General features: G+C 34.6%; 3 protein-coding genes across 3 annotated transcripts; 1 reads left to right on the forward strand and 2 right to left on the reverse strand.

The window, feature by feature from the left end:
* Window positions 1–1,453: 1,453 nt before the first annotated feature.
* LOC101896882 (GTP-binding protein Rheb homolog) lies at window positions 1,454–6,746 on the reverse strand. Its single transcript, XM_005183593.4, has 5 exons — window positions 6,529–6,746; window positions 6,215–6,286; window positions 2,702–2,909; window positions 2,395–2,524; window positions 1,454–2,315 (listed from the first exon to the last, which is right to left on the reverse strand). Exons 1-5 carry the CDS (start codon window positions 6,575–6,577, stop codon window positions 2,226–2,228), a joined length of 549 nt encoding a protein of 182 aa, XP_005183650.1. The 5' UTR covers window positions 6,578–6,746; the 3' UTR covers window positions 1,454–2,225.
* Window positions 6,747–8,319: 1,573 nt separating this feature from the next.
* LOC101896706 (NADH dehydrogenase (ubiquinone) 23 kDa subunit) lies at window positions 8,320–9,602 on the forward strand. Its single transcript, XM_005183592.3, has 3 exons — window positions 8,320–8,477; window positions 8,799–9,241; window positions 9,305–9,602. The coding sequence occupies exons 1-3, from the start codon at window positions 8,438–8,440 to the stop codon at window positions 9,464–9,466; spliced, it is 645 nt and encodes a 214-aa protein (XP_005183649.1). The 5' UTR covers window positions 8,320–8,437; the 3' UTR covers window positions 9,467–9,602.
* A 42-nt stretch (window positions 9,603–9,644) lies between these two features.
* Window positions 9,645–10,801, reverse strand: LOC101896526 (actin-related protein 2/3 complex subunit 3). Its single transcript, XM_005183591.4, has 4 exons — window positions 10,642–10,801; window positions 10,302–10,478; window positions 10,047–10,242; window positions 9,645–9,976 (listed from the first exon to the last, which is right to left on the reverse strand). Exons 1-4 carry the CDS (start codon window positions 10,645–10,647, stop codon window positions 9,822–9,824), a joined length of 534 nt encoding a protein of 177 aa, XP_005183648.1. The 5' UTR covers window positions 10,648–10,801; the 3' UTR covers window positions 9,645–9,821.
* Window positions 10,802–11,426: the final 625 nt, after the last annotated feature.

Genomic DNA, 11,426 nt, shown 5'->3' on the forward strand with positions numbered 1-11,426 from the left:
GATAACTCGACAGACTTATGGCATTTGCACTAAATAGAAGAGCAGAGTAGTGTTGCCAATTCAGTACTTTAGTAATACCATGTTCCCACTTATATTTGACATTAGTTGTTTCTTGGATTTTAGGGAAATTTTAACGAAAATACATGAGAAGTATGATATGAACGAAATAAATAATAACTCAAAAAGATATTTTATTATAAATTCAACTAATTTCGTTTATACTTTCAATTTTTTTTAATATTGATCTGAACTGTAAGAATGTGAAAGTTTTTACTACTATAAACGAATTTCCTTTAATAATATCGAAAAAAAATTGCAAAACTACGTTCTTGCAAGTTTTGAAAGAGAACATATGTTTAACAGAACATATTATATTTGGCTGGTAAACCACAAATGGCTATCGTTAGAGCACTCCAGCATTTAAATGTGAATAAATCTTTTGTGTCTCGTACCATCGCTCGTTACGGTAATACTAGTAGCGTAGCCCAACTTCAAGGAAGTGGATGGAAGAAAACAGCCACATCAGCAGAAATGGTTCGAAAAGTAAAGTGACCGAAAAATGGCTCGTGAGATGACCATATCGCAATACTCCATTCGGCAAATATCAAAAAATTAGCTCGGGGTAAAGCCATTGAAATTCCAAAAAGTGCAAGAATTTACACCGCAACATATAGAAAATAGACTAAAAAGAGCTAAAGAGTTGCTTCGCTTGGCCGAAAGTGGTGAACTGCCGAATTTGGTTTTCTCCGCTCCGATGAGAAAACATTCGTTGTCCAGCAGTTTGTAAACAAACAAAATGATCGTGTTCAAAGAGGTCAGCTGAAAATGTGCACCTTCGGTTGGCCACCAGAACTTAAGCGCCGGCCATGGTGAAGGTGTGGGTCATAACACCATAACAGCCGATGGCTTCAGAATAAATGCCGAATACTATCGCGAAAATATTCTGGAAGGTGTAGTAAAGCCTTGGGCACGCAAAAATTTTGGCCGCAGACCTTTGACATTCGAACAGGACTCAGCATTTTCGCACTCAGCACGCGCCACCCAATAATGGTTACATAATGAGGTTCCCCGCTTCATTTCAAGCGTACAATGGCCCCCAAAATCTCCGGATACCAATCCGTTGGACTATTGTGTTTGGAGTATTTTGGAAAGCAAGGTTGGCACTAAAAAATACCAAAGTGTTGATCACCTCAAGCAAGCGCTTCACCGGGAATGAGCCAAAATACCGCAGAGCAACATTCGGGCAGCGTGTGGCGGTTTCATTGGCCGTTTGAAGGCCATAATTCATGCAACAGAAGATCTCCGAGTGGAGTAGTTATCGGATGGGGTAAATGGGTGCCCTATAAACTAAAGTAGACATTTAGTATTGGCTTTTAAAGCCTATAACCGCTGTTTTTAAAAACTTGTGACATTTCAAAAATTTGTAGTAATACTCTTAAAACTCCATTAAATGATAATGACTATTATTAACTTTTATTGATATTTTTCTTGTTTTATTGTAAATTAAAATCTATATAAACGCCCTCTTTGTCTTTGTGTGTGTGTTTTTTGTTTTGTTTATTTTTTGTGTGTGTAAATACAACAGATACAAATTTTTGTTTTTAAGAAAAAAAAAAAACTTATTTAAATATTCAAAAAAAATTTAAAATGAAAACTTTTTATACTTTTTAAATTGAAACTAAACTAAAAAGCAAAAAAATAAAAACAATTGTTTAAAACAAAAAAGGAAGGACATGTGAAAATGAAACAAAAAAAATATATTATTAACCCTTTACTTGGACATTGGAAAATGAGGTAACTTATATTTAATTGCTTGTTGTTTTTGTAAATTGTATATAATTGGGGGATTTGTTAGTTATTGTTTTTTTTTTTGTTGGTTTTTGCTACTAAAAGCTAATCATAAAGAAAATTGGTTTAAAAAAACAATAAAATTAAAATAAAATAAAGAGTCGAGAATTATTAATTATTGTATTATTATGCTATAAACACTACATCTGAGAAAACAAATCCTTTTTTAATGATTTACCAATTTATTTTCTTTCATTCCATTTTATCTGTTTTGTTTTTCTAGACCATTCTTTCTTCCAGTTTTCCATTGCATTTGAGGCAAACAGCCATTGTTCATCATTGTTTTTGTTTTGTATTTTTTTTGAAATGATACGACGTGAATTGTGACTTCTTTCGCGTAGCCGCCATTCGCATTAGATCCACGCGCAGGTGACAACTCACGAAATTATACAGCTGCTTTTTTCCTGGGGATTGCCATTTTCATTTTCAATTAATAATAAAAGCTGATGGAAAATATCAGCAACAGACTGAAAGAGAGGATAGAAAGGACAATTCAAAATTTATGAATTTATTAAAAGTGAATATTTTTGATGCTGGCTTCATCACCTCATTTTGTTTAGCAGAAGTTTCTAAAAATGCAGCACGCCAAGATTCGGCCAATTTCCTACCCTCCTCCGTGGAAACGGTGCGTTCTTGATGTAAATCGGTTTTATTGCCTACCAAAACAACAGGTACACTAGAAGGCGAGTGGTAAAATAATAATTTAATATAATTCTGTTTCGAATTTGCTTTGTTCCAGTATCTGCAAGAATCTACTAGTTTTTCAATTTCTTTCGATATCAGAAAGGAAAAATCGGAATTTTTACATTCTTGCAGTTCTGGAACAGAGCAATAATTTTATGCTATAACTCACTATTTCTTTCCCATAACATCTAATAATTTTTCATAAATAATTTTAATAACTTCAAACGACTTCTGACTGGTTATCGAATAGACCAAGACATAACCATGAAAATCCATGCTATATTGTACTGGAAATATGCTATATTCGTCTTGGCCGGCGGTGTCCACAAGTTTAACGCCATAGTCTTGTGAATTAACACGCGTCACTTTCGTAAATGCTGGAAAGGAAGGAAATTTTTTAAGTATTTTATAAATTTGATTTTTAAAAAATGTGTGTATTTAGTTTAAAATAAAGCCACGTTTTTGCAGCAAAATTGCTGTGTTGGTGACAGTTTTTGGCCAAGTAAGCCCTATTGTTATGGCAGCCAGAATACCTTATTATACTGTTTGGCAGCTACTCAACTCCAATGCAATTTATGAAAGAATTATGGATGTCTTGAAAAATGCATGCATGCATCGAATTGGTGGCAGATGATTTGAGTCCTTTAAGGGCCTGAAAGACGACACACCAACAAATTGTTCTGTGGCAGTTTAAATTACAAAAGCTATTGCTTCGAATCACATTTCTGCAGGGTGAGATGAAAAAAAACTGCAACCAAATTCAGATTGCTGTCATTTTAAGCCCCTCGTCCGACAGCTGTTAAAATTATTCCAGTAACAGCTCATTATATTGTCTACAAGCGTACCAAAAGCATTTTGGTGAGAATTTTCCAGAAAAAAATTTATTCGTGATGAAATCCAAGCGTGATGGTGGGATTTCTTTATAGTTGGGTAGAAAACCACAAGTGGCTATCGTTAGAGTACTCCAGCATTTAAATGTGAAAAAATCTTTTGTGTCTCGTACCATTGCTCGTTACCGTGATACTGGTAGCGTAGTCCGACGTCAAGCAACATCAGCAGAAATGGGCAGAAATAAAAAAGCGACTAGATCGATACCCGCGTCGCCGTGGCCGAAAAAAGCGTGAGCTATCATAATATTCCATTCGGCAAATATTGAAAAATGAGCTCGGGGTAAAGCCATTGAAATTCCAAAAGTGCTAGAACTTACACCGCAACAGAAAGAAAATAGACTCAAAAGAGCTAAAGACTTGCTTCGCTTGGCCGAAAGTGGTGAACTACCGAATTTGGTTTTCTCCGATGAGAAAACATTCGTTGTCCAGTAGTTCGTAAACAAATAAAATGATCGTGTTTACTTGCCCAAGAGGTCAGCTGAAAATGTACACCTTCGGTTGGCCACCAGAACTCAAGCGCCGGCCATGGTGATAGTGTGGGCCATTAGGCCATAACAGCCGATGGTCGCTCTCCGCTTGTATTAATCGACCGTGTCATCAGAATAAATGCCGAATACTATCGCAAAAATATTGTGGAAGATGTATTAAAGCCTTGGGCACCCAAATATTTTGGCCACAGACTTTCGATATTCCAACAGGACTCAGCACCATCGCTCTCAGCACCCGCCACCCAAGCATGGTTACAAAATGAGGTTCCTCGCTTCATTTCCAGCGCACAATGGCCACCAAAATCACCGGATACCAATCCGTTGGACTATTGTGTCTGGACTATTTTGGAAAGCAAGGTTGGCACTAAGAAATACCAAAGTGTCGATCACCTCAAGCAAGCTCTTCACCGGGAATGGGCTAAAATACCGCAGAGCAACATTCGGGCAGCGTGTGACGGCCGCTTTGGCCGTTTGAAGGCCATAATTCGTGCCAAAGGTGACTAATTCGAATTGGAAATCTAAACTTATTTTAAAATTTGATGCTATATCCGACATATTTTGCTTTCATTCAATAAAATTTAAAAAAAAAATCTAAAAATTATGGTGTTTGACTTTGTTGCAGTTTTTTTTTATCTCACCCTGTATATCTTAAATCTAATCCAGTACCAAAGATGCCTGAGCTCGTGCTATTCTCCATCTTACATCTATCGGTATAAATTACAATTATCCATTTGCTCAAAATTGACGAAAAGTGATATAAGAAAAAATGGATAACTCTTGCTTCTTACAGAATCTACATTCCACATTAAGATCGCAGCAGCATGGCATCCTATTGACCCGGACCAGTAACTTAATTACTTAAGACCAAGGTCTTTTTCCTCTATGAAACCACCTATCGTTCAAGTTGATGCAGGTATTTGGAGTCTCTCCAATTTGAAGTTGAAGGGTTTTTTGTCTAACGTGCCACGGATTGAGGCACCATAGGCTTGACTGGCGTACAAATATCGCGTGAATGTAGTGTATTTTGATATCTTTTTTTTATCGTGATTGAGACACTTGGTCGAGTGTGGGAAGGTCCTAATCACACGTCCTAGATATCCTTCAGGCTGTACAGAGTGACTTCCATTTCCATAGATTCAGAATGTGTAAGATATACTGACATAAATTCGATCAATATTGCTTATTGTAGCGTTAAGACGTTAATACTATTTGGACCTGGAAGGAAAATTTATAATCGATGGATTTTTAGGCTGATCTATGAATGAACAACCCAGATGAGGCTCTTAGGCTACAGTTATGCTTTCGGATAATTCTTGAAAGTAAGAGCTTTCTTATTCCTTTAGCAAGTGGAAAGGTCATTTATGTTTGGCCGGAAAGGTACTAATCACAATATCTAGAAATCTTTCAGGCTGCCCAGAGTGACTTCCCTTTCCATCGATTCGGAATGTGTGATAGATACTGGCATAAATTCCATCAATATTGTTTATTGTAGCGTTAAGTCATTAATACTATTTGGACATGCAACCTTGCAAAATAAGGCTCTTAAAGTTAAAGAAAGAGCTTTCTTATTTCTTCCGGAAGCTCAAAATAAGCTATATTGGAAAGGTCAAATATGTTTGGCGGGAAAATGGCGATAATTAAGAATCATCTCCAAGAACAGAAGACAAAGGTTGCTACGGAAAATTATTCTGCTGATTTTCCATTCCCTGTTTAGTTTACAAGGTCTATGAAATATATATTTTACTCTTTTTCAAGATAATGCAATCCCCTCCCCATTATCAAGCTAAAAATATCCCTAGCGTATCTTAAACTAAAAAAATTAGGTGTTTCTTTTAAAAAAATTAACATCAAATCAAATCCGCAAACCATTTTGATTTTGCACAAACCGAAAACCTACTACACATTTAATTTACAATTGCATGACATGTACGAAATTGTGTGGACTTTCCCACACATAAACTAAAGTGTAGTGGAATGCTCTTTTGGAACGCACATCATAGTATTTTGACATTATACAGGGTTATTATGTACCTTAGCCTTGACATAAATAAGAAGCAAACCCAACTCCACAACACCAGCAACAACAACACAGCAGTATACACTTTAATTTGTAAAGTAGGTTACAGTGTACCAGAGGCAAATACCTACAACATCGCAATAAAGTTTCAAGAATGAATCATGTTTTCTATAAAATATTTTTTAAGGGAATTCTTCGGAATATTTCCTAAAGAATCCATCAATTGCGACTTTCAGACTCGTTTGACATACGCACACCATATATATAACCATGGGTTTTGTACTTACTATTTTCTATGGTTGGATCATAGGAGTCCACAAATTGCCCCTCAACAAACTGGATACTCAGGGAAGATTTTCCTAAAAGTGGGGGGGTAGAGAACATACAAAAGGATAATAACGATTTTCTATAAAAATAATAATTAATCAATATAAATAAATAAAACGCAAAAAGAAAAACAACAAAAAATATAGTTGTTGGTAGCAGGCCACAGCCAGCAGCAGCAGCACACAAAAAAAGTCGACCCATTAGAGCAGACACATACATACAATGGATGTGGACACAGACCGACCACAAAAGAACAACTCGACACACTACTCACCCACTGATCTATAGCCCATCATGGCAATGTTGCGTTCTTTTGGTGGCATTTTTCTGTTGCTATTCTTTTGTTGTTCAACTTTATTTATTGTCCTTAATTAAAATATTTCTTAAATAATGTTATAAGTTTCAAGTCACTTGTTCTCTAAGCAATTCCAATTTAATATTAAATCAACTCTACTCTGTTCTCTCTCTCCCTCTCTCGCGACGACAACGACGACGTTTAATCAAACCTCACCTAAAACGTCAATGTGCTTAGGGTTGCCAATTCAAATCGAAACAACAATGCAGAGGAAAAATGAAAAGAAGGGAATAATTAAAAATCTTTTTTATAATTACAAAAACTAATATTACTATATTAAACATAAATTTTAATGAATTTTAACAGGACATTTAATGATTTAGGGTAACAAGGGCATATAAACTGAATGGTAACACTGCATTCATAACAAATGTCCCCAGCCATTTAGCTGTTATCAAAGTAGAGCCACAATCATTTTGTTTTAGCATTTTATAAATTTCAGGGCTGTAATCGAAATTTTTCTTTATATTTTCTAAGAATATTTTTGATAAAGTTAAAAATGAAAATGTCTGGGGTTTGCGCGTGATTGAAAGAAACAATTGTTCGTTTTTACATGTGCATGTGTTTATTGAAATAAACACATTAAAACCCGTTTTATGTCACTTTTTGATAATTTTCTCCATTCTAAGAAGCATATTGTTTTTTTTTTTTTTTTTGATTTTTTTCTACAAAATAAAAGTTAAAAGTACATTTCGAAGGGGACAATTTTCATTTTAAATTTTTAAAGTTGGATATTGTCAATGAAGTGTTATGAAAAAAAGTGTATATTATGTTAGCATGCGATTGGCTTGAAAAATTTTGCAACAATTGGTATAAACAACATTTTTATCCCTATATCTCGCGCATTTAAATAAAAAATATTTTTTTAGTGCCAAGAAATATTCTTCCAATGGTACACTCAAGGTAACCTGATTATAAAAATGAATATCCAGCACTGCACTTTTCGGTAATTTGCCTTGTCAAATGTAACATCATATCAATATAGACTATAGGCTCAGATTATCACATCTCTAATTGTGGTATTTTTTGAGGAGCCTCAATGTGGTGGATAGAAACATGTACTATATATTGAAAATCTGCTTTTTGACTATATAGATGTACAATTAAGATTATTAAAACCAATATTATGGAGATAGAAATTAAATTAATTACAATACTGGCTATTTACGTCAACTATGGCAACAATGCAAATAAGAGTATTAACATTGTTAATCCAAACGGAAGTGGTAACACTGAATTCATGGCAAATGACTGTTGACATAACACAAACTCAAGGCAAAACCCATTATGTTAATTTAAATTATTATATATTTAAAATAAAATGAAGATCATTAATAAATAAAAAAAAAACTAAACATGCATACAAAATAAAAAGCCAACATTGTAATTAAATTAAATGAAAATAAGAGTGTTAACATTGTTCATCCAAACGGAAGTGGTAACACTAAAATCATGGCAGATGACTGTTGGCACAACACACTTATTTTTATGTAAATTACTATATATTTAAAATAAAATGAAGATCTTTAATAAATGAATAAAACTAAACATGCATACAAACAAAAATAATGTTAAAACAAAGCAAGAAGCTATCAATACCCTGTGAATGCCATTGAAATTCTAAATGGATAATTTACCATTAATCTACTACATTTCTTGCGAATTATCGTAGCAAAACAAAATCATAAAAAATAAAACATTTTGGCGTTGCCATACTTTTGTTCACATACTTGACGTTTAATTTTTTTCGTCTTCTGCTGAAAGTTATTTGTTAGTAATTTAAGAGTACATTTCGTTTGGAGTTCGATCCGATAGAAACCGGGCAGCCATGTCTCTGACAATGAAATTGTTTTCCATTACAAGAAATGGTAATTGAAGATAAAAACATAGAATTTCCCCAAAAATTAAAGCAAAAAATGAAAATAAAACAAACAGTGGTATCGATTGTTTTGGCCAGCAAAAAATATTTGAGGTTAGGGCCACTTATGTCATCAAAATGAAAACAAAAGTTAATCCAGTGGTAATTGGAAGGATATTAAGGAAAATTGAAAGTGGCCAAATGGATAGTGTGAAAATGGAATATGTTAAACGCCCATATACAGGGCTACCATAACACAAAGGGCATTACAAAGTGACATTTGTTTACAAAACTTTTGGCAATTAAGCTAATTATGTTGTTATTGTTTTAGGCAATCGCATGCTTGGTGTCACCTCCCGTTTCATGAGCACCAAGGAGGCCAAAGATATTGTCGATGTGCCCAAGGGTTATGTCTATGTCAACAACAAAGAAGAAAGCATGGATTTGAATGATGTTACCGACAGAGCAGCCAGTACCATTTTCTTGGCCGAATTAATGCGTGGCTTTGGTGTTACATTGGCCCACATTTTCAAGGAGCCAGCCACCATCAATTATCCCTTCGAAAAGGGACCATTGAGTCCTCGTTTCCGTGGAGAACATGCTCTCCGCCGTTACCCCAGCGGTGAGGAACGTTGTATTGCCTGTAAATTGTGTGAAGCCATTTGCCCGGCTCAAGCCATTACCATTGAGGCTGAGGAACGTGCCGATGGCAGCAGAAGAACAACACGTTACGATATTGATATGACCAAGTGTATCTATTGCGGTTTCTGTCAGGTGGGTGTTTTGAAGATTAATACCTTTTGGAAAAAATTAGAATTATATTTTTCGAATTTACAGGAAGCCTGTCCCGTCGATGCCATTGTTGAGGGACCCAATTTCGAATTCTCCACTGAAACCCATGAAGAATTACTATACAATAAGGAAAAATTGCTAAGCAATGGTGATAAATGGGAATCGGAAATTGCCTCCAACTTGCAGGCCGATCATTTGTATCGTTAAAGAATACGAACAAATGAACTGAACAACAGTAAACTCTGTTATTCCTTAAAGGATTTAGCAAAATAAACTTTCCCCCTTGTATAAATGTTGTGTTAAATGGATTAAAGTTTAATATTTAGTTTAAAGAAGAAAAAAACTTAAACGCTGTTTACTTAAGTCAACATCAAAAAGTTTTGAGTTTTGGTTTGTTGTTTTTTTTTTTAATAACACTTTAGAAAAAACATTGAAAATTAATACAAATAGGTTAGCTTAGTTTAATATAATGCCCTCCTTTTCTTTCTCTTTTGTTGCTAAATGGAAGTCTGTCTGTCAAGTTTTATAGAACTAAAAATACTTTTTTTTTTGCTTGATACGCCTATTGTCCTGGACCGGACAATGATTTTTCCATGAACTTCTTTTTGGCAAAACAGATCCACCATTTGTTGGGTTTGCCATCTTCGCCGAAAACTTTTTCCAATACCCGGTTACCAGTTTCATGTCTCAATTGCAAAATATATTGGCGCATTAAATCTGAAAGCAGCAAAACAGAAAAAAAAACATCAGTAACTCCCCAAAAACCATACCACATTTTGCTAACTACCAGTTTCCTGAGCAGTTTGGGGCTTGGCATAGACAGCATTCAAAGGGAATCCAGCCTCGCCGGGTATATCAAATTTCGATATGGCCAGGCTGTACATTTCCTGTTGGCCTTGATTCTTATTGGCACATCGCTGTAACTTTTTCAAACATTCCGTAATATAGAGGGTAATATAAATCAAGGTGCGATCGACTTCAGACTACAAGAAACCAAACAAATTAACCACTATAATCATATAATTCCAAGCATAATTCTTACCTTTATTTCATAGGTTCTAAAGAAAACATTCGCTTTGAAATAATAAAGTGACTCATCAATGATATCGTTATCATTATTCATTTGTTGTGGAGCTGGTCCCCTGAATTGGGTCCTCAAAGGCAATATGGCCATGTTGCCCACCGTTGAGGGGAATTCCTTTATTGTGGAATGATATGCCTGAAAAAAAAAAAAACATTGGAAATATTAGAAAACTCCAAGAGAAGAAGGAAAACAATTTTTCAACATTCTTCCTTTAACCCCACCCCTTCTTGTTTGGGTATATTAGGTAGATCGCTTTTAAAACAGCATTCACATATTTCCTTAACATTACTTTACATACCGGCATTGTGTTTATGGTTTAATTCCTTTAAAAATGCAATAACTTTTGTTAATATTTATGTTTTTTCATTTACAATGAAAATATAGGTTGACTCCTACTCGGTGTCAAAACAATTGGCCGCTATTTGACAGAAAATGTGTCATGTTGCAGAGAGGTTGCCATTCTCATCGATTTTCATGTGAAACGGAGTGGCAAAAGTTAAGTGGTGTAGTCACACATAAAACTGTCTCTCATGCATTGGTCCGACCCAAAAGAGAATTAAAAAAATGAAAGAAATATCTGAAAACACATTATCCATGCTACAATAAAGAGATAAACAATTTCATAAATACTATTAAAATAAATCTGCGATGACATGTCCGCTTTCTGTCTGAATTATTTGAAATGACATGCAAAAGAGCTTCTTATTTATTGGATTTTTTTCTTAATTTTTAAAATCAATTTAAACATGGCATTAATATGAATTAAATACATTGATATATGATCAAAGAAGTATTAATTTTCATGCCAAAACTTGTTATAACAATTATTTCCTATTAAATACGCCATAATTTTTAATTTTTTTTTTTTAATTTTAGTGAATGAAAGCAAAAAATGTCGGAAATAGCATCAAATTTTAGAATAAGTTTAGATTTGTTCGAATTGGTCACCTTTGGTACGAATTAAAGCTTTCAAACGGCCAATGAGACCGGCACACACTGCCCGAATGTTGCTCTGCCGTATTTTGGCCTATTCCCAGCGAAGCGCTTGCTTGAGGTGATCGACACTTTGGTATTTTTTAGTGC

This window comes from Musca domestica, unplaced genomic scaffold (assembly GCF_030504385.1).
Source record: "Musca domestica strain aabys unplaced genomic scaffold, Musca_domestica.polishedcontigs.V.1.1 24, whole genome shotgun sequence".
Taxonomy (NCBI): domain Eukaryota; kingdom Metazoa; phylum Arthropoda; class Insecta; order Diptera; family Muscidae; genus Musca; species Musca domestica.

Bases quoted from the DNA above. Each gene is read 5' to 3' on its own strand.
- LOC101896882 (XM_005183593.4), bottom strand. From the start codon at position 6,577: ATGCCACCAAAAGAACGCAACATTGCCATGATGGGCTATAGATCAGTG. The intron at 6,287-6,528 runs GTGAGTAGTGTG...CCCCACTTTTAG, and splicing joins GATGGGCTATAGATCAGTGG to GAAAATCTTCCCTGAGTATC. The intron at 2,910-6,214 runs GTAAGTACAAAA...CTTCCTTTCCAG, and splicing joins TGATCCAACCATAGAAAATA to CATTTACGAAAGTGACGCGT.
- LOC101896706 (XM_005183592.3), top strand. From the start codon at position 8,438: ATGTCTCTGACAATGAAATTGTTTTCCATTACAAGAAATG. The intron at 8,478-8,798 runs GTAATTGAAGAT...TTATTGTTTTAG, and splicing joins GTTTTCCATTACAAGAAATG to GCAATCGCATGCTTGGTGTC. The intron at 9,242-9,304 runs GTGGGTGTTTTG...TCGAATTTACAG, and splicing joins TCTATTGCGGTTTCTGTCAG to GAAGCCTGTCCCGTCGATGC.
- LOC101896526 (XM_005183591.4), bottom strand. The intron at 10,243-10,301 runs GTAAGAATTATG...GGTTTCTTGTAG, and splicing joins TTAGAACCTATGAAATAAAG to TCTGAAGTCGATCGCACCTT. The intron at 9,977-10,046 runs GTAGTTAGCAAA...TGCTGCTTTCAG, and splicing joins CCAAACTGCTCAGGAAACTG to ATTTAATGCGCCAATATATT.